Source organism: Eptatretus burgeri, chromosome 13 (assembly GCF_056783735.1).
Source record: "Eptatretus burgeri isolate ZD-2024b chromosome 13, Ebu_testis_v1, whole genome shotgun sequence".
NCBI lineage: Eukaryota > Metazoa > Chordata > Myxini > Myxiniformes > Myxinidae > Eptatretus > Eptatretus burgeri.
In genome coordinates, this window is record NC_140973.1 from 17,280,623 (window position 1) to 17,304,242 (window position 23,620).

The 23,620-nt window shown below is 44.1% G+C and overlaps 1 protein-coding gene across 1 annotated transcript; it reads right to left on the reverse strand.

Annotated features, from left to right (window-relative positions):
* Window positions 1-1,260: 1,260 nt before the first annotated feature.
* LOC147013953 (regulator of microtubule dynamics protein 2-like) lies at window positions 1,261-22,183 on the reverse strand. The gene is made up of 11 exons (XM_085851374.1): window positions 21,771-22,183; window positions 20,090-20,163; window positions 15,639-15,772; window positions 14,688-14,793; window positions 12,012-12,069; window positions 6,365-6,440; window positions 2,772-2,849; window positions 2,561-2,659; window positions 2,432-2,485; window positions 2,271-2,351; window positions 1,261-1,439 (listed from the first exon to the last, which is right to left on the reverse strand). Exons 1-11 carry the CDS (start codon window positions 22,127-22,129, stop codon window positions 1,272-1,274), a joined length of 1,287 nt encoding a protein of 428 aa, XP_085707500.1. The 5' UTR covers window positions 22,130-22,183; the 3' UTR covers window positions 1,261-1,271.
* Between the last annotated feature and the right edge of the window lie 1,437 nt (window positions 22,184-23,620).

Below are 23,620 nucleotides of genomic sequence, written 5' to 3' on the forward strand. Positions count from 1 at the left end.
TTCTGAAAGAAATCTTCGTACGGTTTTTGAAACCATCGGTGTCATCGGTTGCTCTGGTAAATGTACCCTTCTCTGACAGAAATCATCAGAAGAATGATGAGGACCTCATGATTGGGAACGATGCCAAACTGTATATAAGGGAACAAAGGAGTCTCAAGAAATCCACCTTCACTCTGAGTGAGTCAGACATCCAAGGTTTCTTCAGTGCAGTTCGCTCATATTATGTGAAAGCCTGCAATTACATCTTCAAAACCTGGCCGCTAGGTGATGAATTAGCCAAGCATGCTCAGGTGCTGGATGTTAAGCTACACCAAGAAGTGGGGTTTGACTGTGTGGAGTTTTTCATCAAGAAATTCCCCTGTCTGTTCAGTGGCGGTGATAGTGACATAGACAGTCTTGAGAGTGAATTCGCTCACTACCAGGCAGACGCCTCCATAGCTACAATTGCTACTGAGACAGTGAGAGTGGATGAGCAGTGGCATCGGATTTCACAGCTCACAGATCCCTGCACTGGTGCCAAGAAGTATCCTAATTTGAGCAAAGTGATGAAGGGAATCTTGGTCATTCCTCATTCGAACGCATCATGTGAGCGGGCACTCAGTCTTGTACGGAAGAATCATACTGAATTTCGTCCCAATTTGAGTGTCAAAACCCTGGAAGCTCTCTTAATTGAAAAACTAGCTCATAGCACCCCTTGCTACCAGAGAGAATACAGCAAAGACATAATCAGAAGGGCTAAAAGAGCCACACAGCTGTCACTCAGCAAAGCTGCCATGGAAAAAGCAAGCAGCAGTAGTACCAGCCAGTAAGGTAAGAAAAATATTGCTTCTTTTGTGCTTTTTTGTTAATCTTTGATTGTCCCCTAACTTACTAATATTAACATACATGTAACATTAAAAAGTGCACAATTTTCCCCTTTTTTTGTTCAAAAAGTGGGAATTCTTAACATGTTAAATGCTCCAAAATAGGGCTCAGAGGGCACTAGAGAGCGTCTAGAACCCCAGAGCTTCCAGGGCCCTAAGGCGGGCCATGGACCCCGGCGCAAGGGTCGAGCGCTCCGCGCTCGAGATGTGCGCTTGGCGCACATAATTTTGTGTCGGTTGAAAATCCTCCCTAATTCTGATTTCCAAAAGTTGGCATCTCTGGGGATGTGGTGTTGACCTCGGCAGCACTTTGGAACGATAAACCAACTTGAGAGGGCTGCTCTACTCATTTGTATATGTTACTTGAGAGGTGGGAAAGCATCCATTTTATGATGCATTCTGTACATGTTAATAAATGGTACCCATTGGTGTGTCTACACTATGTTTTGATGTGTCATTCAGCTCTGGTCCAGGTACATTTGTGCTGGCAAAGGGCTCTGGGCTCTCCGTGTGGCCAGTACAGATAGTGCTTAGTTGTGGAAGCATTTCCTGGAGCTCCTTCTCCATGACTTTGTCCTGCACAAATGAGAAATACAAAGCTGTTTAAACAACAACAAATGACAGCCAGGATGCTCGGTCTAATGTCTATCCAAGGGACAACATACACATTGATGAATCCCCATCTGAAACAGCAGCATGACAGTTTCTAGCTGAGCTGAGATTTTAACTGAGGCTTTACAACTCTGAAGCGAGTGTGCATACCTCTCGGTCTAGGCTATACTGCCAGTCATTAGGTCATTGCTCAAACACTGGATTTGGTATATTGGAGATCATGCTATAATGGTGTATGTGGGTATGTCTGTCCACTCTGAACCCATTGGTTGGATAGCTGGCCCAACTACAACCACAATTGTAACCTGAAAAAAAATTAATACATCCACCATTTTGTGAAGGCACATTGGCCTCTGGTGTCAGCCCAATGGCAGAGTGCAAAACCTGTTTGTTTGTTTTTGGAGCAATTGCAGCAGCGGTCGGTGGCCTATACACCACCCAATAGATTGATGAGCAATTTTAATAAATTAAGACTTTTGTATAATTTTGGTTTTAGCTCGAGCTTTCAAGGCTGATTAATGAAAATACAGAACGGTTGCCCGTCATGAGCATTCGGCATGTTTTTGCTCCATGTATGTAATCATGGTTGCAGCGGTCTAGTCTATACACCACCCAAATAAAGGGATAAGCAATTTGTGTTACAAATGAAGGTTTGCACGTAATTTTGGTTTTGGCCTGAATTATGAGAAAATACAAAAGGGTCACTCGTCATTTTGACGCTTTTCTACGAATAGGTACCTTCTGATTCAGAAATTTACAGTATTTTCTTTGCATTGATACATGATTGAGGTTTACCTGTGAAGTGACAACGGGAAGTTTTTCAGCAGACTTGAGCCACTTCAAAGCTTCCATTCGCCGATTCAGCTCCATGCAACACTGGTAAAGCAATTTCATTGGATGAGGACTGAATGAGACCATGAAATAACACCATATCCAAATTTATAAAATCTGCTCACCTTTGCCAAGTATACTTGATTGGTGATTGAAAATTCTTTTTGGATTTGTTCAGTCTGCAGAATGTGGTAGTTTTCATATTAGAAAATATAATGTGTTTAACTTTATTTAATGACAAAAATATTTATTACCTTCAGAAAGCTATCCAGAGCCTCTTGAATGGATGTAGATGGAAAATCTTTGAAAAGCTTTCTTCCCACTTCATGTTCTATCCACATCATTTTTGAAGCCTGATGTGCAGCATCTCGGTTTTAGAATTTAAAACGTTTTCACCTAAGTTAGGACTTCTACAAAAAGAAAACTTGGAACATTAAAAAAAAAAAAATTGTAAAAGTATCTTACGGAGTAGGCCCAGCAGCCGAGCAGGTGGTGGGTCAGCGGGTCTTGTCCATCCAATTCACAAGCTTTATCCAAATGTTCCTGATAACACAATCAGCGATTCAAAGTTCAAGTGTAGAATGGCCTTAGGACACGGATCTGCTTAGCTCCTGAAACATTGTTTTACTGGTGGCATTTGATTACGTACATCGACTCACCAGTTTTTACAATTGCCAAACAACCATTAACTGCAGTGCTTGTGAATTCACTGCAGGATACCTTTGTATACTTTTTCTTGTTGTTGCTCGGCCTCGGCGACATTGATTCGTTAATTTGGGTTTTCTCTCCCCCCCCCCCCACCTCTCCACCCTTCACCTTCACTATAAAGCTTGATTTCAATCCTGTGGATGACTATTGCATTGCAGTCCTTTACATCTCTTCATGTATTTTTACAGCACGGCAACATCGCGCTGTTATATAATTGGCTATTCTGTCCTGTGACTTCTGTCACACTTATTGTTGGGTGTGATGTGGGCGGAGATTGCCGGGTGGATTGTGGGCGGAGATTGCCGGGTGGATTGTGGGCGGAGATTGCCGGGTGGATTGTGGGCGGAGATTGCCGGGTGGATTGTGGGCGGAGATTGCCGGGTGGATTGTGGGCGGAGATTGCCGGGTGGATTGTGGGCGGAGATTGCCGGGTGGATTGTGGGCGGAGATTGCCGGGTGGATTGTGGGCGGAGATTGCCGGGTGGATTGTGGGCGGAGATTGCCGGGTGGATTGTGGGCGGAGATTGCCGGGTGTATTGTGGGCGGAGATTGCCGGGTGGATTGTGGGCGGAGATTGCCGGGTGGATTGTTGGCGGAGATTGCCGGGGGGATTGTGGGCGGAGATTGCCGGGTGGATTGTGGGCGGAGATTGCCGGGTGGATTGTGGGCGGAGATTGCCGGGTGGATTGTGGGCGGAGATTGCCGGGTGGATTGTGGGCGGAGATTGCCGGGTGGATTGTGGGCGGAGATTGCCGGGTGGATTGTGGGCGGAGATTGCCGGGTGGATTGTGGGCGGAGATTGCCGGGTGGATTGTGGGCGGGGTTAATGCGGAAGAGCGACGTTTTTTGTGCCGAATCGTTTTCTGTGTGACGCCGGAAGTGATAATCTTCCTGTTCCGTTAGTTGTTGACACACAGCGTTGTAACTCTCGTTCTTCATTGTTTTTCACCAAAAGTGTTTTTAAAACGTCTTGTGGAGGTGATTTCTTCCTCTTTTTTTTGGTGACAGAAGTGGTTATTACAGTGCGGCGACATCGCCGCTGCTTCTGCTGCTATATTCTGATGCTTCTGCTGTTATATAATTGGCTATTCTGTCCTGTGTCTTCTATCATGTCTTCTGTCACACTTATGGCCGTCGACGTCCCTTTGATATGAGGGCTATAAATTGAAATTTGTCCAACGTCACAACTTTTCCCATCATGCATGCTAATTCACCGTGTTGACATTTAAATTTTATAACTGCAAAATTGTTTCATCATTCTTAATCTTTTACTGCCCCCAGCCGTGCGATATCGAAGTATTCGCTTCTTGTTGTGGTGTTGATTATTTGTATTCCATGTGGTCAATTCCTTTCCCCACATCCATCTTCAATTTCTGCTTCCTTTCTTATATTTATTTTACCCCTACAATATTTATTAAAAATACAAATTTAATGTTAATTTTTTTTTTCTCAAACTTCATCTTTTTTTATTTTCTCAATTTTGTTCCTCTTTCCTGCATATTAATAAACAAGGACAAATGTGTCCAAGAGCAGCGTCCTAAAGATCGTCGGCTAAAAAAAACAAACGAACAAAACCACAACAACTTCCGATATTTGTTACGTGCCTTGATTAAGCCAATAGCGAGACCCGCCATAATGTATTTATGAAATAAATAATGTATTTAAGAATTTACAATACATTAAATGGAATAATCTTTAAATAGTAATGTGAACTTTTCGAAACTTTAAAACAAATGTCCGAATATATTTAAAAGATCATGATAGACGCTCTCAAAAGGCACCCTCAATGCGAGGATGTGTACAGGTGTTTAGTATTTAAGGAGATCCGGATCCTGTATATAAAAGAGCTGAGTCCGAATATAAAGGTTTTGTCTTCATAAGAAGAAGAACAACAACGCCACCAAGCTCTCTTAGAGTAGCTGTTCGCTACGCGAGACGCTGCTAAAAACATTTTATTGCTTTCTTTACCTCCATCCTGTCCTCTTCCATTCACTTGTTAATATGACTGGTCACACTATTTCCTAATGAATGACTGCCATTTGTCCCTTCATCCTGCTCCAATGATCTTTTCCCATTGCTTGCCCATCTTTCTTTTTTTGTATGAAATAAGTCTATTCACAACAATTGAAGCAGGTGCAGTGTAGCCCTCTTGTGAAAATGTTCAATAACCCTAGTTTTCACCCCAGCAGTGATGTCGGTGGTCATTTTGCTGATTTAGGCACTGAGATAAATAAATGGGAAAAGTTAAGCACTGGTACATCCATCCCTATCACCCCCCTCCATCTTCCTGACTTTTATTCTTGCCCGGCACTTACTGCCCCCTCCCCACATTCTCAACCATTCACCACCCAACCCTTTCCATCTGATCCACAAATGTTGGAGGCTTCTGCTTCAATCTCATGGATCTCTCCGTGCAGGTTGTCATTTCATCTCCAGATCTTAACTAACAAATCTTTCTTTCACGATGTCCTGGACTCACCAATTTCCACGGTTGTTTTATGTATGATTGACAGACCCAATGCTCGAGCTGGTGGTGGCGGGGTCCACATCAGAACCTCTTTCCATAATCCTTGACTCCATCCCCAGTCCTAATGGGATATCTGGATTATTCTCATCCTTACACTGTCTTTATGTGCTTGGTCTCCTGCCCTATCAACGTTGATGACTCGGTCCAGAGGGGTCTCTCAGGCAACTAATTATATTTCATATGCAGCACAAGGTTGTGGGGTACAAACATTGGCTGTGGGCACAACTGTTCCAATGATGCAATGCCCGCTGTCTGTTACAGCAGGAATTTAATTTGTTCAGGGTGCAGACGATAACTTGCTGAATCTTCGCGAAGGGCACCGACCGTGGGATCTGACATCCATCAACTAATGTCGGCAGATGGGACTCCCAGGTTAACGTCCGTCCGAGGGACGGCACACGAAGATGAGTCACCCTGCCTGTGAAACACCAGGGTGACGGTTTATAACGGGGCCGAGATTCGAACCGAGCATAGACAGCTTAGAGGTGAGTGTGTGTATCTGGAGGCCATTCTTCCTGCACTCTCCTATTATGTCAAGCTTTATAGTCAATGCCCAGTACAACACAAGTGGAGACTGCATGCATCCCTGACTTGTGGTTTAATTCTGCAGACTACTTTCCATTAGAAATCACACTGCATATTGCATCCACTGTACATATTCTTTTTCATCCTGATGAACTCTTAGAGTAGTCCATATTTTTCTAACATATCCCACATTGCATCCCTGTTCCCATTGTCAATTGCTTTTTCAAAGTCGATGAAAGTCATCACCAGACTTGAATTCACAAATCTGCATTCTCGTCCTTAGTGTGGGGGGAATTACCTTGCAGTGAAATATATTTTTCATCTTATCCTGCAAAGGTTCATTTTCTGCCAGAAAACTGCACATGATGGCAAACCTGTTCACACAAGGCAGAAATGCAGGGTAGAGTAAAGTGTAACATGGTCACTTTGGAAAATTAGAATCAAGCCATACTGTCATGGCCAAAAATATTGGCACCCTTGCACCTTTTTCAAATAATGCACCATTTCTTCCAGAAAATTGTTGAAATTTAAAAAAATCATTTGGTATCCACACTTGTGAATCTTTGGTTTGCAGTGGAGCAAAACAGAAAAATGCTGAAAAAAATTACTAAATCTTGTTATTCCAAAAAGAAATCCTAAAATGGGCCGGACAATATTATTGGCACCTTTTAGAAGTTGTGAGAAATAATTATATTTCAAGCAGGTGATTCTCCTTTACTTTGGAATTGAACTCACCTGTGATGAATTGCAGGTGCCTGCAATATAAAAATCACTCAACCAGTTTGAATAGAGAAAAGGAGTCATTCTGCTGTTTTGTGTCACTGTGTGCACTGCAATGAGCATGTAGAAAAGAAAGAAAATCAGAGAATTGTCTGAGGAGGTCAGACACAAGATTGTAGTCAAGCATGGACAATCTCAAGGCTGCAAGTCCAACTCCAGAGACTGATGTTCCTGTGCCCACCCCACACAATTATCAGGAAGTTTAAGGTCCATGGTACTACAGCCAACCTCCCTGGACATGGCTGCAAGAGAAAACTTGATCGAAGATTGCAGCGAAGGATTGTTTGAATGGTGGAGAAAGCATCTTGAACAACTGCCAAACAGATTCAAGCTGACCTTCAGACACAAGGTACGACAGTTTCAACTCACATCGTCCGTCGCCAACTCAATGAAAGGGGGTTCTCTGTAAGGAGACTCAGGAGGACCCCACTGCTGAGAGAGAGAGATAAGAAAGTCTGGCTGGAGTTTGCTAAAACACACCTGAACAAGCCAAAATCCTTCTGGGAGAATGTCTGGTAGACACATGAGACCAAATTGGAGCTTTTTGGGAAAGCACATCATCTCTGTTTACAGAAAACAAAATGAAGCCTTCAAAGAAGAGAACACCTTCCCGACAGTCAAAGATGGAGGAGGTTCAGTGATGTTTTGGGGTTGCTGTGCTGCCTCTGGCACTGGGTGCCTTGAATGTGTGCACGGCATCATTAAATCAGGAGATTACCAAGGCATTTTGGAGCGCAATGTTCAAACCAGTGTCAGAAAACTAGGTCCAAGTCAAATGTTTACCAATTGAGTTATTTTTTAAAAGTACAAGGGTGGCAATATTTTTGTCCATGACAGTATATTCAATATAGAGTGGGGGTGAGGCTCAATTGAGGAAGAGGAAGGAAGGAAGGGGGGATAGGAAAGGGGAGGGGTAATATATTTCATGTTGGAAGGGGAGGTGAATAGGTACTAATTTAATTTATCACCACAAAATGGAGAAAAGAAAAATTTTCCCAGCCTTTGTCGATACGTGCTTTATTTATAACACTCAATCTGGATTGAAAACTGTGCTGGCCCTAATTCTAAATTTCCATGTAATTTAGCCCTCCAAGTTTGGATTGTTAAAGCGAGCTCACCCACATAATATTCTGACTTTCCCAAAGAACAGGGATGTGTGAGGGAATCAGGTCAGGTCAGGTATGGGAGCATGTGCCAGAACAGCGCGTCGCTGCGTCCACTTTCCGCCGGTACTCCAGGGGCCTCCGTCTGGCCATCCCCCAGGCAGATGCCAGGCCCATCCCCATCTCCTTGAGATGATGGTCAACCTGCTGCAACCATGAGGCACGTGGTCAGCCCACTGGCCTCCTCCGCTCATGAGACTCCCTCGCTGAGAGAATCTGGTGAGCAGGATCAGCGTCAGGAAAACGAGCCACATGTCCATACAGCCGCAGCTGACGCTCACGGACTATGCAGGTAACAAATCTCATCCGAGCCTCTCTCAGCAACCGCTCGTTGGACACAAAATCCGACCAGCGATAGCCAAGGATTCTCCGAAGAGACCTGGTACCAAAGGAATTAAGTCTCCGTCTCAGATCCTTGGTCAAAGTCCAAGTCTCGCACCCATAGAGCAAGACTGGAAGTACCAAGGACCTGAAGACTCGGACTTTCGTCCTCCCGCACAGGTACCGGCAGCGCCACACCCCATGATCCAGTGAATCCATGACTCCCCAGGCCCGACCCAGACGTCTATTGACCTCCGGCTCACAACCTGCGGAGACATGAATATCACTGCCAAGGTAAGTGAATCTATCCACGACCTCAACATCCTCACCACAAACAGACACAGACAGGACAGCAGCATCCAAGATGTCACCGAAAACCTGGATCTTAGTTTTGACCCAAGAAATCCGTAATCCCAACGGCTCCGACTCCTCATTCAGCACCTCGAGGGCCCCCAAGAGGATGTCTAAAGTCTCCGCAAAGATGACTGCATCATCTGCAAAATCAAGGTCCGAGATCTTGACATTGCCAAACGATGCACCGCAACTTGATCTCTCCGACATCCTCCCAAAAATCCAGTCCATACAAGTGCTGAAAAGTGTGGGGGCAAGTACACATCCCTGACTGACTCCAGTAACAACTGGAAATAAGTCAGAGATGGTACCACCACACTTCACAGCACTCTCAGTACCAGAGTAGAGTTCAGACATCAGATCGATCAGTTTTGGTGGCACCCCACGAAGACCAAGAATCCTCCAGAGGACATCCCGATTCACTGAATCAAACGCTTTACAGAGATCAACATAGGCTGCAAGCATCCCCTGCCGAAACTCTCGTCTGTGTTCGGTGAGGACACGAAGTGCAAGGATACGGTCAATCGTTGACCTCTTTGGTGTAAAGCCTGACTGCTCTGGACGCTGGTGCTCAAGCAGATGGTGGCGAACCCTATCAAGAATTATCCGAGCAAAGACCTTGCCCGGCACTGAGAGCAGCGTCACCCCTCGGTAGTTGTTGCAGTCTTGGCGATCACCCTTCCCTTTCCAGAGAGGGACAACAAGGCCCCTGTGTTCCAGGCAGAGCACAAAACTGCGTGCAACGACACGAGTGCAGCATTTCCACCAGCCTTGAGAAGTTCAGCATGGATGCCACAGATCCCTGGAGCTTTGCCCCGTTTCAACTGGTTCACCGCAGCCCGTGTTTCCACAAGCGATGGTGGACCACAGTTGATTCGAGGGTCAGCAACAGGGATTGTAACACCCTTGACGTCCAACTCGACAGCTGGGGGATCAGCCTGGTACAACCGCTCAAAGTAACCGGCCCAGCGGGCCTTCACTTCAGACTCCTCTGTCAAGAGCCTACCACTCTCTGCTCTAACTGCAGTGCTCCGAGGGATGGGCTTGGATGAACGTAATGCGCGAATTCCCCTGTAAGCGGGACGAGAATCACCTGTCCACAGGTGATGCTCTACCCCCTCACAGATTCCTGCAACATAGGCCTCCTTGTCCACCCTCAGTGCACGTACAGTTTTACGCCTCAGCTCCCTGAACAGCTCAGCTCTGCCATTCAGCCTGGCCCTGCGACTCTGGTCAATGGTATCCAGTGTCCCTTGAGAGACAAAATTCTTCTTTGCCCTGGGGTGAACTCCAAGGCATCCACCGGCAACATCAAGGACGGTGGTCTTGAAGGCACTCCACAACTCTTCAGGACCCCCCAAAGCACCCAGACCCCCCAAGTGTCCACTCAGCCTGTTCGCAAATTCCTCAGTTACTCTCTCATCCCTGAGCTTGGCAACATCCAGCCTAGGCTGGGATGGTACCATTCTCCAGGATTTAAGGTGCAGCTTTAGAGTTGCTACAACAAGCCTGTGGTCAGTATTGAGGAACTGAGCACTCCGGTAGACCCTGCAGTTCTGTATCATCCTCCAACGACCGTCAATGAGGACATGGTCAATCTCCTTTGCCACACTGCCAGCGTTGGAACACCAAGTCCAGCGATGAGCTTGTGGGCGCTGAAACCATGAACCAGCCACCCTAAGTCCATGACTTCTTGCAAAGTCAAGGAACTTAGTGCTATTCTGGTTCATAGTTCCTGACCCATGGGGACCAACACACACCTCATAACCATCCCTATCAGTTCCAGTCGATGCATTGAAATCCCCCAAGACTAGAAGTGTATCTCGTCTGGGGCACTGATCAACCACAGACTCGAGTGTGGCGTAGAATGTGTCCTTCACGGTGAGATCACTCGCCTCAGTCGGAGCATAAATAGAGACCAGGGAAATGACACCTAAGGAGTGACGAATCCTTAATCTCATAATACGCTCGTTGACCGGTGTTACCTCGATTATCATTGGGGTCAGCTTATTGGACACAGCTACAGCAACTCCTTGGGTATGGTAACCATCAGAGCGACCAGACCAATAGTAGGTGTAACCACCCACCATTATCTCGCCGCAATCCGGTCTCCGAACCTCAGAGAGAGCTGCAATCCCAATGTCCAAACGCTTGAGCTCAGATGATAACAGAGACAGGTGATCATCCTCTCTTAGGGATAGGACATTCCAGGCACCCACCCGAAGGGACCGCCTCAGGTTAACCCAAGGAGACCGCCGTCTGGTGGACGACACCTCAGCACCACTCCGACACACTCTCCCGCAATCTGACCCAGGGATGTTACCCCGTGGTTTCCCTCCTATCAAAGATTGGGGGTCCCGAAGGCTTTGCCCCAATCCCGTCATACGGTGAGCTGCCCTGCGAAGGGAAGCTGCACAGGAGGTACTCCCACGGAGTGGGTTTTCAGATTTTTTTGCGTTTTTGCGTTTTGCGGAATGAAGGGTTTTACGGTGGCCGGAGTGCAAATCCTGCCACCAACCTCCTAATAAGAAGTAACCCAACTGCAGGAGGACGTCCGCAGACACAGTTGGGCACTAGATATGGATGGCCGTTGGCTCACAAGGAGCTCCTCCGCCCTTTGACAGGTTTTGTTTTTAATCCTGCTGGATGGCCATATCCAAACACCCTCCTCACCAGAAAACCTGGTGGGGGAGATGGTTTAGTCGCCGACAACCCGACCATGGAACAGGTTAGTACAGGTTTACATGGTACCTGTAGCAGGTCACAGATCGAACCTGACCTGACTGGAATGGGAGTGAGGGAATGGAGGCTGGTCAATCGAGTAACGAGTGGGTGTATACAGAGTCAAACCAAGAGGAAAGACTCCATGTTCAGCCGATGATCCAAATTATTATTTGGTGCCTTTTTAAAAGGATCGAGTAGGCAAAAGAGACAATAAGACTGCACATTAAAGGTCTGAAACCACTCAGAGGTGGAATTTCTCTCGGGCCTAACAGCGCACCGCATACTGACTTGAGCGGTGAGAGTGGTTGTGCTAGTCGAGCCTGTGGTCTGATGTGTGCTGCAAGACCTAAGAGAATGCCTGCGCTTGTGCACGCTACACACCTCAAACATGTATTGCCAATCAGTTTCATTGCTAAACGAGCTCCTCTCCCCCCAAAAGCAACTATTATTACAGTATAACCGTTTGTTTATGTGGATTCTGTCACTATCAAATCATATTCACAGAATATCATAGATTTTTATTTACCAAAACCTGCCACTCCACTTTTGATACCATTGAAGAAACAATGATTCAATATTTAATATCAAAGCTTGTACATGACTCACCACTGGTGATACTTCACATCCTTGTCGTGGTTGACGCAACAGGAAAGAACCTCTTTACCTGCGAAATATGCACATTTGGGAAGGGTTTATAAAGGATTTATTATATTGGTTAATCCCTGAAAGTCATTCCCTCTACTTTGCTGGCATTATTATACATTTCATTATCTGATACTACATTTATGATAGATTGTCGTTCGCAGTCATATTTAGCTCTTAATTTAGCTCTTAGCTACCATTCATAAAGATATTAATTGCTCTGCATGGTTATAATGAAAAATGGAGAAGACATTTATTTATTTATTTATTCTTAAATCTAAAACCACAAGGTCCCCTCACCAGCACCACCCCTCCCCCTTTCAAAATAAATATTTCCAGCAAAAGCTCATGGTAAAAGTACCACGATATTAAAAAAAAAGGCAGCCTTTTATTCTTGCGTTGATTGAAAGATCTCAAAAAAGGCAGATTATATATTTAATGTCACATAAAAGTTTTTTCTGGAGAAATTGAGCCATTGGTCTGTTGCCGATACACTACCTGGGTTCAATTTACTGTATGGATGAAAAATTTTTCATTTTCCCACAGCTTTGGATAGATTTAAAGTAACTATTTTTTACTCTCCAAGGAGTGTTTCCATATTTCAGGGTGGGACAGACAGACTGATAGACAGCATTAGCCTATTGTATATCTTCTTCTTCTTCTTCTTTCGGCTGCTCCCGTTAGGGGTCGCCACAGCGGATCATCCATATGATCCGCATAGTGATTTGGCACATTTTTTACACTGGATGCCCTTCCTGACGCAACCCTGGTCGCCTCTTGCGACAGAGGGATCTGGTACACCTATTTTTAACCGGGGTATACACCGGCCCAGTACACTGGTACTCATTTCGCCGACCTCGGAAGGATGACAGGCTGAGTCGACCCCCTGGTGTATTAATTCAGTGGCTCAACGGGGCTTGAACTCAGGACCTTTTGGATCCCAAGCCGCTGCCCTAACCACTGCGCCAACACCAGGCTCATTAGCCTATTGTATATACAGTGCCTGTAAAAAGGCTACACCCCCTTTCAAAATGTTCATGTTTTGTTGCCTTATAGCCTGGAATTAAATCAGATTTTTTTTTTCCACCTTTATTTGCACATCGTTACCCACAACTTCCAAGTGAAAAATTATACAAATTTCAGAAAATTATTTTAAAATACAAAACTGGAATATCTTGCCTTGAGAAGTCTCTATCCACCCCCCCCCCCCCCAAGTTAATACTTGGTGGAAGCACCTCTGACAGCAATTACAGCTGTGAGTCTGTTGGGATAGGTCTCTACCAACTTTGCACACCTTGATTGGGCAATATTTGACCATTCTTCTGCACAAAACTTTTCAAGCTCAGTTAAGTTGTGTGGGGAGCATTGATGGACAGCAATATTCAAATCATGCCACAGATTTTCATTTGAATTCAGGTCGGGCCACTGGGCCACTCAAGGACATTTATCTTTTTGTTCCTTAGCCACTCCAGTGCAGACCTGGCTGTTTGCTTCGGGTCATTGTCATGCTGAATGGTAAACTTCCACCCCAATTTGAGCTTTCTTGCAAAGGGCAGCAGGTTTTACTCTAGGATTGTTATGCGTTTTGCTCCATCCATTTTCCCCTCTATCCTGGCAAGTGCCCCAGTCCCTGCTGAAGAGAAACATCCCCTTAACATGTTGCTGCCACCACCATGTTTCACAGTCGGGATGGTGTTCTTTGGGTGATGTGCTGTGTTGGGTTTGCACCAAAAGTAATGTTTTGCATTGAGACCAAAAAGTTCCATCTTTGTTTCGTTAGTAATGGCTTCCTTCTTTTTTGAGTAATGGCTTCCTTCTTGCCACCCTACCGTACAGGCCAGACTTGTGGAGTGCTTGGGATATTGTCACATACACAGTGACCAGTCTTTGCCATAAAGGCCTGTATCTTTTTCGAAGTTACCATTGCCCTCTCTGTGGCCTCTCTGATCAGTCTCCTCCTTGCTTGGTCATCCAGTTTGGAGGGATGATCTGATCGAGGCAGAGTCTTGGTGGTAACATATGTCTTCCATTTCTTCATGATTGTCTTGACTGTGCTCCAAGGGATATTCAAGGCCTTCAAAATATTTTTATACCCATCTCCTGATCTGTGCCTTTCCACAACTTTATCCCAGATGTCTTTTAAAAGCTCCTTGGTTCTCATGGTTGAGTCTTTGCTGTGAAATGCACTACCCAGCAGAGGAAACCTACAGGAACAGATGATTTTATTCTGAAATAATCAATCACTGCAATTTAACACAGGTGGAGCCCAATTACTTTGGTGGGTGATTTTGAAGGTGATTGGTTCCACCCGAGTTAATTTACAATTGCTATTGTAAGGGGCTGGAGACTTGTCCAACTAAGATATTCTAGTTTTGTATTTTTAATTGATTTTCTGAAATTTGTAGAATTTATTTTTCACTTGGAAGTTATGGATGACGATGTGCAAATAAAGGTGGGGAAAGTCTGATTTAATGCAATTTAATTCCAGGCTACAAGGCAACAAAAGGTGAAAATTTTGAAAGGGAGTGTAGACTTTCTATAGACACTGTATATGGAATATACAGATGGCCAAAGCTGTTAATCAACTGAGTCTATAATGCAGATTTCAGTGAGTTAACCATAATGGCCCAATATGCTCACCCAAAGATGCATACTTCTTTATCCTCTCTCCATCCCCTTGTGCAATGTCGCACATATCACCGCACATCCGTGCCATTCTCCAGCAGAATTCAAAATGCTCTGCAAACTGCAAAAGATCAAACAGTGTTTTTCTTCACTTGGCAAATCATGATTTGTGTCTGATGGAACAAGATGGCTGCACATTATCTTTGTGCCCCCATCAGCAGGACTCAACCTTGATGCAGGATCAAGTCCTGCTGATGGTTGCACAAATTACTCAACCTAAATCCTGTTAAGGTTTGGTGAAGCTATAATTGCAATAAGTCAAACACTTCCTGCCTTGTACTGTTACTTCCTGGCAAGAAGAACTTTCACGTCTTCAGACACATAGGGCTGCCGCAAATTTTTTTCCTTGGCTTGGGGGCACAATCCTGTGAAGCTGGGACTCGTTTTTCTGATCTCAGAAAGATGACAACCTACCTGTTATTTCTCATGGCATGGCAGGCTCAATCTCAGAACCTGAAGATCTTAAGCCAGCTACCTTAACCATTAAGCCACCACCAGACTGGCAAACAATTGTCATAATCCACACCTTCATTGGTTATAGACTTGCACACCTTTTTGTAAATTATGAAAAGAAAAATCCATCGAGAACACCATCAGGCCAGAAAACAATGAGGAAAGTAAAAAGTCAAAATAAAATGCATTTGCAAGAAAGCTGAAAGGGCAAACACCATATTGTAAATGTTCGCAAATTAATGTTGCATGCACACTCGGTGGTTACAGAGTTTATGTAACCTTTTGTAAACCAGGAACGAGCTGAAGCTGCCACACCATGCAGGGGCTGCTGAGAAGAATTTTCTGCTCAGCCCCCACCGTGGCTTTAACCAGGAATAGCAGCTGTTAGTACGGTGCATGAACGTTCCATATAACAGTGTGTGTGTAAAACGCAGCCAGAGAAACTCCATTTACCTCCCCTTTTCGTGAACGAAGCAGCTCAAATCCCTGCTCTTTGTCACATGCTTTTCCAGCATGCAGAGCATCTGCTTTTGCCAGCAATTCGTCCAACTCCAGCGCAGTGTACTCAGAACCCTCCTCAGATACAGCTGTCCAGACAGCAAAGATATTGATAGAAGTTTGCTTGTAAGAAATAAGTTCTTTGTTTGCCTGTCTATTTGTCATCATCTTTATTATATTTCACAGGTGTGTGTGTGTGTGTGTGTGTGTGTGTGTGTGTGTGTGTGTGTGTGTGTGTGTGTGTGTGTGTGTGTGTGTGTGTGTGTGTGTGTGTGTGTGTGTGTGTGTGTGTGTGTGTCACGCTACTCATAGTTCTGGGCCGATTACAACCACACTTGCTACAAAGGATCAGCATGACCCCAATTAGTACATAGGGGTGTTTTTATCTGTCGGTGGTCTTGCTTTTGGGGTTGTGTGTATGGGGGGGGGAGATGGGAGTGGGAGCGAGGGTTAGTAATTCTCCATCAAATGTGTATTGTGTAGCGCCGCTCTCAGTGGAAGAGGGTATTACAAGTCCCCACCCTTTACAGTACAGTATTCCTATCCCCATGTTTTGCAGTGCAGTGAGGCGTTTTGAATTACGCAGCGAGAGGTATTTTCAATTACATGTTTGAATAAGGATAATAACAATCATCCCCCTGGCCGCTCCCATCGTGGAGTGCTTCCAGTCCAGTGGTTCTTAACCTTTTTTACCACAACGCCCCCTCTAGTAGTTGGTCCTTGCCTCGACGCCCCCCCCCCTCCCCTCTGCAACCAAATGATTAAAAATCCCTCCTGAATTAAAAGGAAAAACTGAAAAAATGCATGTTTTTAGTCTTTTTATTGAACAAAGAATTCTGTATAAGCAATATATATATATATATATATATATATATATATATACACAGCATGTATAATGAGGTGACATTTAATGAGATACTTACCATTGCTTCTTGGCTACCAGATCCTGAATGTGTGGTCGAATGCCAGAGAGAGCACAACGCAAGTCCCCTTGAACGTTCAGCTTGTTTCTGTACTTGGTCTTGACAGCAACGAACGTGGAAAATGCAGCTTCACAAAGATACGTTGATCCAAACATTGTCAGAATCTGAATAGTTTGTTGTGAGATCAAAGGGTAAACAGGAAGGTACGTGACCCAGAACGTCTCGAGATCCAGTTTTTGAAGTCTTCTTCAGCCGAGGAGTTGAACTATAACTCAAGAAACTCCTCTTGCACTTCGTCTGAAATATCAGCTACTTCACATTGAAATGGGTTCCAAATGAATTTCCAGGCTTCGTGCTTTTCATTTATATCCGGAAAGTATCTGATGAGTTCTGCTTTCAATTCAGTCAGATGAGTAATTCCCTGTTTCTTTAACTCAGAATCAAGGTAACTGTGAATGAGAGCAGAATCCAAGTTAGCAAAACTGGCTGTATTTCCATCCTGAATAACATTTTCAGAGGTCGAGTTTGGCCATGAAGGCTCGAATGACATCATTGTGCATGATTATGTTGATGTTTTTCCCTTGGAGTTTGAGGTTGATGGCATTCAGTGCTTCAAAGATGTCCACCAGGTAAGCTAGAGATAGCAAAAATCCTTCAGACTGGAACTTGTCATGGAGATCTGCTTTCTGCTGCGAATCTAGAAATGTTGCCACTTTTTGTCGTAGTTCATAAAGCGGTCCAAGCATGTTTCCCTTCGAAAGCCATCGTACATTTGTGTGGAAAAGCAAGGCTTGATGTTCAGAATCCATATCCATACTCAGCTGTTTGAAGAGACGACTGTTTAAGGCTCCAGCTTTGATGAAGTTGACTACCTTGATAGTCAGTTTCATGACATCCCTCATTTCAGCAGGTAGAGTTCTGGATGCGAAGGCTTCACGATGAAGGATGCGGTGTGTACCTATAGCAGATGGACTTTTTTCTTTCACTCTTGTTATGAAACCAGATTGCAAACCAAGCATGGCCAGAGCTCCATCAGTACACACCCGTCCCAGCGAGTCCTACGAAAGTTGATTTTCCTGGAAGAAGTTTGATACCACTTGAAACATATCTGTTGCAGTTGTATAACTTTCCATGGGATGGCAGAAGAGCATTTCCTCTTTTACACTATTGCCTGACATGAAATGAGCATACATCAGTAGCTAAGAACACTGAGCAACAGCAGTTGTTTCATCCAACTGGATGGTAAACACAGGAGAAGCTCTTACTTGGTCGAGAACTTGATCTTTGATGTCTTGAGACATTTCATCGATCCTTCCCTTGATAGAGAGATTTGGGAAAGCTTGTTTGCACCATCCTTCCCCAGAACGAGCTCTGCTGCATGCAATGCACTTGGTTTTATGAGAGTCTCTCCGATGTTATGGCTCTTTTTGCTCTTTGCAATCAACATGGTGATCTCATTGGAAGCCTCAACAACCTTTGAAGTCTGTTGCCAATATGCTTCACTGCTGGCCATCTTAGCTTGCTTTAAGGACTGCCTTTTTGTTTCAAATAATGCCTTGGGTTTGGCAGCAAGAGCAGGATGCATTGTCTTCAAGTGCCCTTTCAAGCATGTGGGCAGCATGCCATCATTGCACAGAATGTTGTAGCATATTACGGACTGAGGTACCTCTGTTACCCTTTTGGAGGGAGACAAATCCAAATCGAATATATTCGTCAAGATACTTCCGCTTTTTTGCACTCATTGAGAATTTCATTTGAAATGGGTGCTGAAAATCCGTGAAAAAAAAATTTTTTTGATAGTAAAATTACAATAAAATATAAATTTTAATATTAAATTTAAATAAATGTTAAATTTTAAAATTCATTTTAATACAGAAGATGGTAGGCCTCGCAGCGAATAGAAAACGAAAATTATTAAAGGCGATACTTTTGGGTTCATCAGGATATAATGCAAACTCTTGTGAAGAGAATTCCAAAAATAATTATTAGAGAAATTCCTACTTTTTTCTCCAGACTCACACCCCCTCTGGAAATTACTCACGCCCCCCCTCCCCCCCAGGTTAAGAGCCAATATTCTCGTCATACTAAAGTATGGAATTTGGTGTCTGTCTGTCTGTCTGTCTGTCTGATGGTGATGCATTTGGCATTTACTTATCCAATCTAAACCATTTGTCAGGGGGACTAAGGGTCATAAGACAAAGGTTCTAGCTACTCGATTTCCCCCCTCTCCCCCACAGGGATTGCAAAGGTGGGGCCGACGCAAATACTCGATGTAAATGTGTAGTAGACGTGTTGCATCCACCGCTCCCCGTGGTGGTGGGAGAAGGTATTCCGAGTGATGTTCCAGAACCCTTAATGGTATCAAGAGTGAGAGGCCTTCGCCCTATTTTCACACTCGCTTACCTCATGTTACTTTCGACTCGACTGTAAGAATCCAAAGGAATTGCCATGTTTTATTGCCTTTTTCCGCCTTGGGAAAAATACCAAGTTTAGGTGTATAGAAAGCAGCTTGAGCATCGTTTCACATTATCATGCCGTTTCTCAAAGGTCACCTCCAATAACAAAAGTCATAACAACAACAATAATAACAGCTTCATAATAATATTAACACCAATTGGCAATAATATAATAAGGATAATAACATGACCCCCTGGTTGCTCCCTTGTGAGCGGGTATTTATAGTTTTATTAAATACAAGTATAAAAGCCCATCAAAAACGACGGGTTGGTGCAATGGCAATGAAATATGAAAGGAGACTAGAAGATATGATGTTTCGTAGCAAGAGGTGTAATTTTAAAACACGACGTACATATGCGATCCTATTTTCTTTATCTTCTGGGATGTTTCGTTTCGACAGTACAGCTTCGTGAGCATTCCAAAGTCTGAAGCCTCGGCCTAGTGTCAGGTGTGCTTATTTCTTTTTTATTTATTAGACATCCTACGAATATAAATGGAAGCTCATTATACTCTGCACGTGTTGCACATCATGTGCAGCGAATTTCACCTCCCTGTGCCTTGTATTTATTGTTATTTTAAAACACACTTCTGTACACCGCCCTTGAGGTCCGATTTGCAAGTTACCGTCTACAATTCCGATAAAAGATATAATTACTCTTTATAAAAAAACGTTTTTCAAGTTTTTTTTTATCCTCAAAAATAGAATGCAATGAACACAGTTGTGTTTAAAGAATGGTCTTTAAAACCCTTCCAAAATAGTCCTCATGAAGTGGTACAGACAAATACACACTGCATTTTAGATACAATATAACAATAATAATTAATAAAAGATTGTCTTTTTCACTGGGCATGGGCAAAGCCTACCATGAACTGCATTGCATGGTCTATTCCTCATCATGTTTACCCAAGCCAGTCTATTTGCCCAGCGCTTCATTTGATTACGTAGACGATGTACGTGCAGAATGAATGAATAATTACTCGGAGAGTTTGCATAGGATCAATGAGAAAGGTAAAGCAAACATATACCTGCATCAGGAGTCTCTTCTTGAGGTGCGGCTCTAATGTCCTCTTCCTTCTCAACATCGACGATATCCACGACTCTAGCATGAGAGAACACAATGTTTTCCTCATGGAAAGAAGAAATCAAAATTTAAAAAAATTAAAATGTGTCTGTCTGTGTGTCTGTCTGTCTGTCTGTGTGTCTGTGTCTGTCTGTCTGTGTGTCTGTGTGTCTGTCTGTGTCTGTGTCTATGTGTGTATATGTATATACGTGTATGTGTGTGTACATGTGTGTATATGTATATACGTGTATGTGTGTGTGTGTCTGTGTGTGTATGTATATACGTGTGTGTGTATGTATATACGTGTGTGTGTATGTATATACGTGTGTGTGTATGTATATACGTGTGTGTGTGTGTACATGTGTGTATATGTATATACGTGTATGTGTGTGTGTATGTATATACATGTGTGTGTATGTATATACGTGTGTGTACATGTGTGTATATGTATATACGTGTACATGTGTGTATATGTATATACGTGTACATGTGTGTATATGTATATACGTGTATGTATATACGTGTGTGTGTATGTATATACGTGTGTGTGTGTATGTATATACGTGTATGTATATACGTGTGTGTGTGTATGTATATACGTGTGTGTGTATATGTATATACGTGTATGTGTGTGTGTCTGTGTGTGTGTCTGTGTGTGTGTCTGTGTGTGTGTCTGTGTGTGTGTGTCTGTGTGTGTGTCTGTGTGTGTGTCTGTGTGTGTGTCTGTGTGTGTGTCTGTGTGTGTGTCTGTGTGTGTGTCTGTGTGTGTGTCTGTGTGTGTGTCTGTGTGTGTGTCTGTGTGTCTGTCTGTGTGTCTGTCTGTGTGTCTGTCTGTGTGTCTGTCTGTGTGTCTGTCTGTGTGTCTGTCTGTGTGTCTGTCTGTGTGTCTGTCTGTGTGTCTGTCTGTGTGTCTGTCTGTGTGTGTGTCTATGTATGTATATGTATATACGTGTATGTGTGTGTGTGTGTCTGTGTGTGTATGTATATACGTGTGTGTGTGTGTATGTATATACGTGTGTGTGTGTGTATGTATATACGTGTGTGTACATGTGTGTATGTATATACATGTGTGTGTATGTATATACGTGTGTGTACATGTGTGTGTATGTATATACGTGTGTGTGTGTGTGTGTGTATGTATATACGTGTGTGTGTGTGTGTGTGTATGTATATACATGTGTGTGTGTGTATGTATATACATGTGTGTGTATGTATATACGTGTGTGTATGTATATACGTGTGTGTATGTATATACATGTGTGTGTATGTATATACGTGTGTGTATGTATATACATGTGTGTGTATGTATATACGTGTGTGTACATGTGTGTATATGTATATACGTGTGTGTGTGTGTGTGTGTGTGTATATACATGTGTGTGGATGTATATACGTGTGTGTGTGTGTGTTTGTGTGTTTGTGTGTGTGTGTCTGTGTGCGTGTCTGTGTGTGTGTCTGTGTGCGTGTCTGTGTGCGTGTCTGTGTGCGTGTCTGTGTGTGACCGCTGTTTGTCGACAACCTCTGGCCCGATCTAATTGAAACTTGCCAGGTATATTGCTGGGGACCTGAGGATGTGCCTTTTTAAGGTTTGATATTAATCGGACAAGTTGAAGAGAATGTGTGAGGGAATGAAAATTGATCCTCACCCCGACGAGTCGTCCATCTCATCGTTGCTCATGGTCAAATAGACCGAGCTCGAGGTGTCCGAGAGGGTCTTGCCCCTCCGAGTTCGGATCGCCCGGTCGACAGCCAGAGGCAGCGCCGCCTTGAACTCGCGGACCTCCTGTCGCACCTCAGCCATGGAGGAGAGCAGGACGGCCAGCTTGTTGAGGAGGTCGGTTCGTTGTCGGGCGGCGACCGCCTCCCAAGCCGTCACTCCGCGGTATCCCGTCTTGTCGCGACGTCTGTCGCGATTCCTGAATATCCAAGCGAGTCCGAAACCCAACAAGCCGGCGGTGACGCACGCCGCGGTTATCAACTGTAACTCGGTGCGCCGGCTCAGCATGGCTCCGGCTCCGTGTGTGAGGGGAAAGAGATCGAGCGGGGATGATCGAACCACTCTGATTGTTTGGTTATTTAGTTCCGGCGATTTGTCGATTTCGGTTTTATCTGTAAGTGCGGTATTTATAACATGTCCATTGTCCATTGAATTGCTGTGTAGTGAATATCACAACCGCCGCCTGCTACACCGCCGATAATGGATCTCGATTCAAAAACTTCACTCGTCATTTGACGATCAAAGCGGATATATCGTTTGTGTGCAAGAAACTGGGCTGGAAAACAAAATGTTTTCAAATCTCTGGTTTTACACTTTTATCCAAAGGGATATAATCTGTGCGAATGGTGGTGGATGTTGTTTTTTTTATTACGCGCCACACGACCCATGAACCCGTTGGGTTCCCGTTGACAGCAATTGATTAAAAAAAATCATTAAAAAAACAAACAAAAAGATAGCTCCAGCGAACTATACCGCTGAGGTTGTTTGCATTGATCAAATACTCCCAAAGAGGACTTGACTGAATCGGGAATTGAGTTTTTAAATAATTTTTTCTGTGCCCAATTTTAACAAAACTTGACACTGCACACCACAGGAGAATGGTGAGTAAGGTGGGCCGAAAATTTTTGCGCTATCATGTACTGTTTTGGCTGTATTTCCGGAACATACATACATACACACATACACACATACTCACATACTCACATACATACACACACAGAGACACACACACACACACACACACACACACACACACACACACACACACACACACACACACACACACATACATACATCCATACATACATACATACATACACACACATACACACACACATACATATATACACACATACATACACACATACACACACATACATACACACACATACACACACACACATACACACATACACATACACACACATACACACGTACATACACACACACACACACACACACACACACACACACACACACATACATACACGCATACACACATACTGTGATGATGACCCTCACCAATCCTGGCCAAGAATTGAGGGGGGTCAACTGAGGATTCTCGAATATACGGTTTATTGAAGTTGCACAGCACACTTGCAAGCGGAGGTGGCACAGGGACCAACCACAGCAGTCAGACCCTGTACCACACTGAAGGTTACACTCGAAAAGTTTCATATATAAAACCTATTCCTGGGCGGAGAAAAGCAAGCAAAGAAAGAAACAAAGATGCAAGTGGGCTTCCCCCCCCCTCCCTGCGGCCCTCGGGTGAATCAGCCATAACAGAGTTCTCCAGCCGTTTGTTGTCACTTCACTGGAATTCATAAAAGCCTGCAGACGCTGCTCTCTGGCAAGGCCATAGCTCGTGAAGCAAATTGTAAAACGAGGGCAAAGGCTTGGAAACACAATTTGAAGCAACCAGGCCAAGGGTTTGAATCCAGACACCTGATGATTGATGAATGTTTAAGTAAGTCAAATGTACAAATATGGGCCAATATG

What these genes read in the sequence shown, in the direction of transcription:
- LOC147013953 (XM_085851374.1), bottom strand. Translation starts at nt 22,129, where the DNA reads ATGCTGAGCCGGCGCACCGAGTTACAGTTGATAACCGCGGCGTGCGTC. An exon ending in GAGATGGACGACTCGTCGGG is followed by an intron (nt 20,164 to 21,770) that starts GTGAGGATCAAT and finishes CTCTCATGCTAG; the next exon opens with AGTCGTGGATATCGTCGATG. An exon ending in AAAATATATTTCACTGCAAG is followed by an intron (nt 2,850 to 6,364) that starts GTAATTCCCCCC and finishes TTGTGTTATCAG; the next exon opens with GAACATTTGGATAAAGCTTG.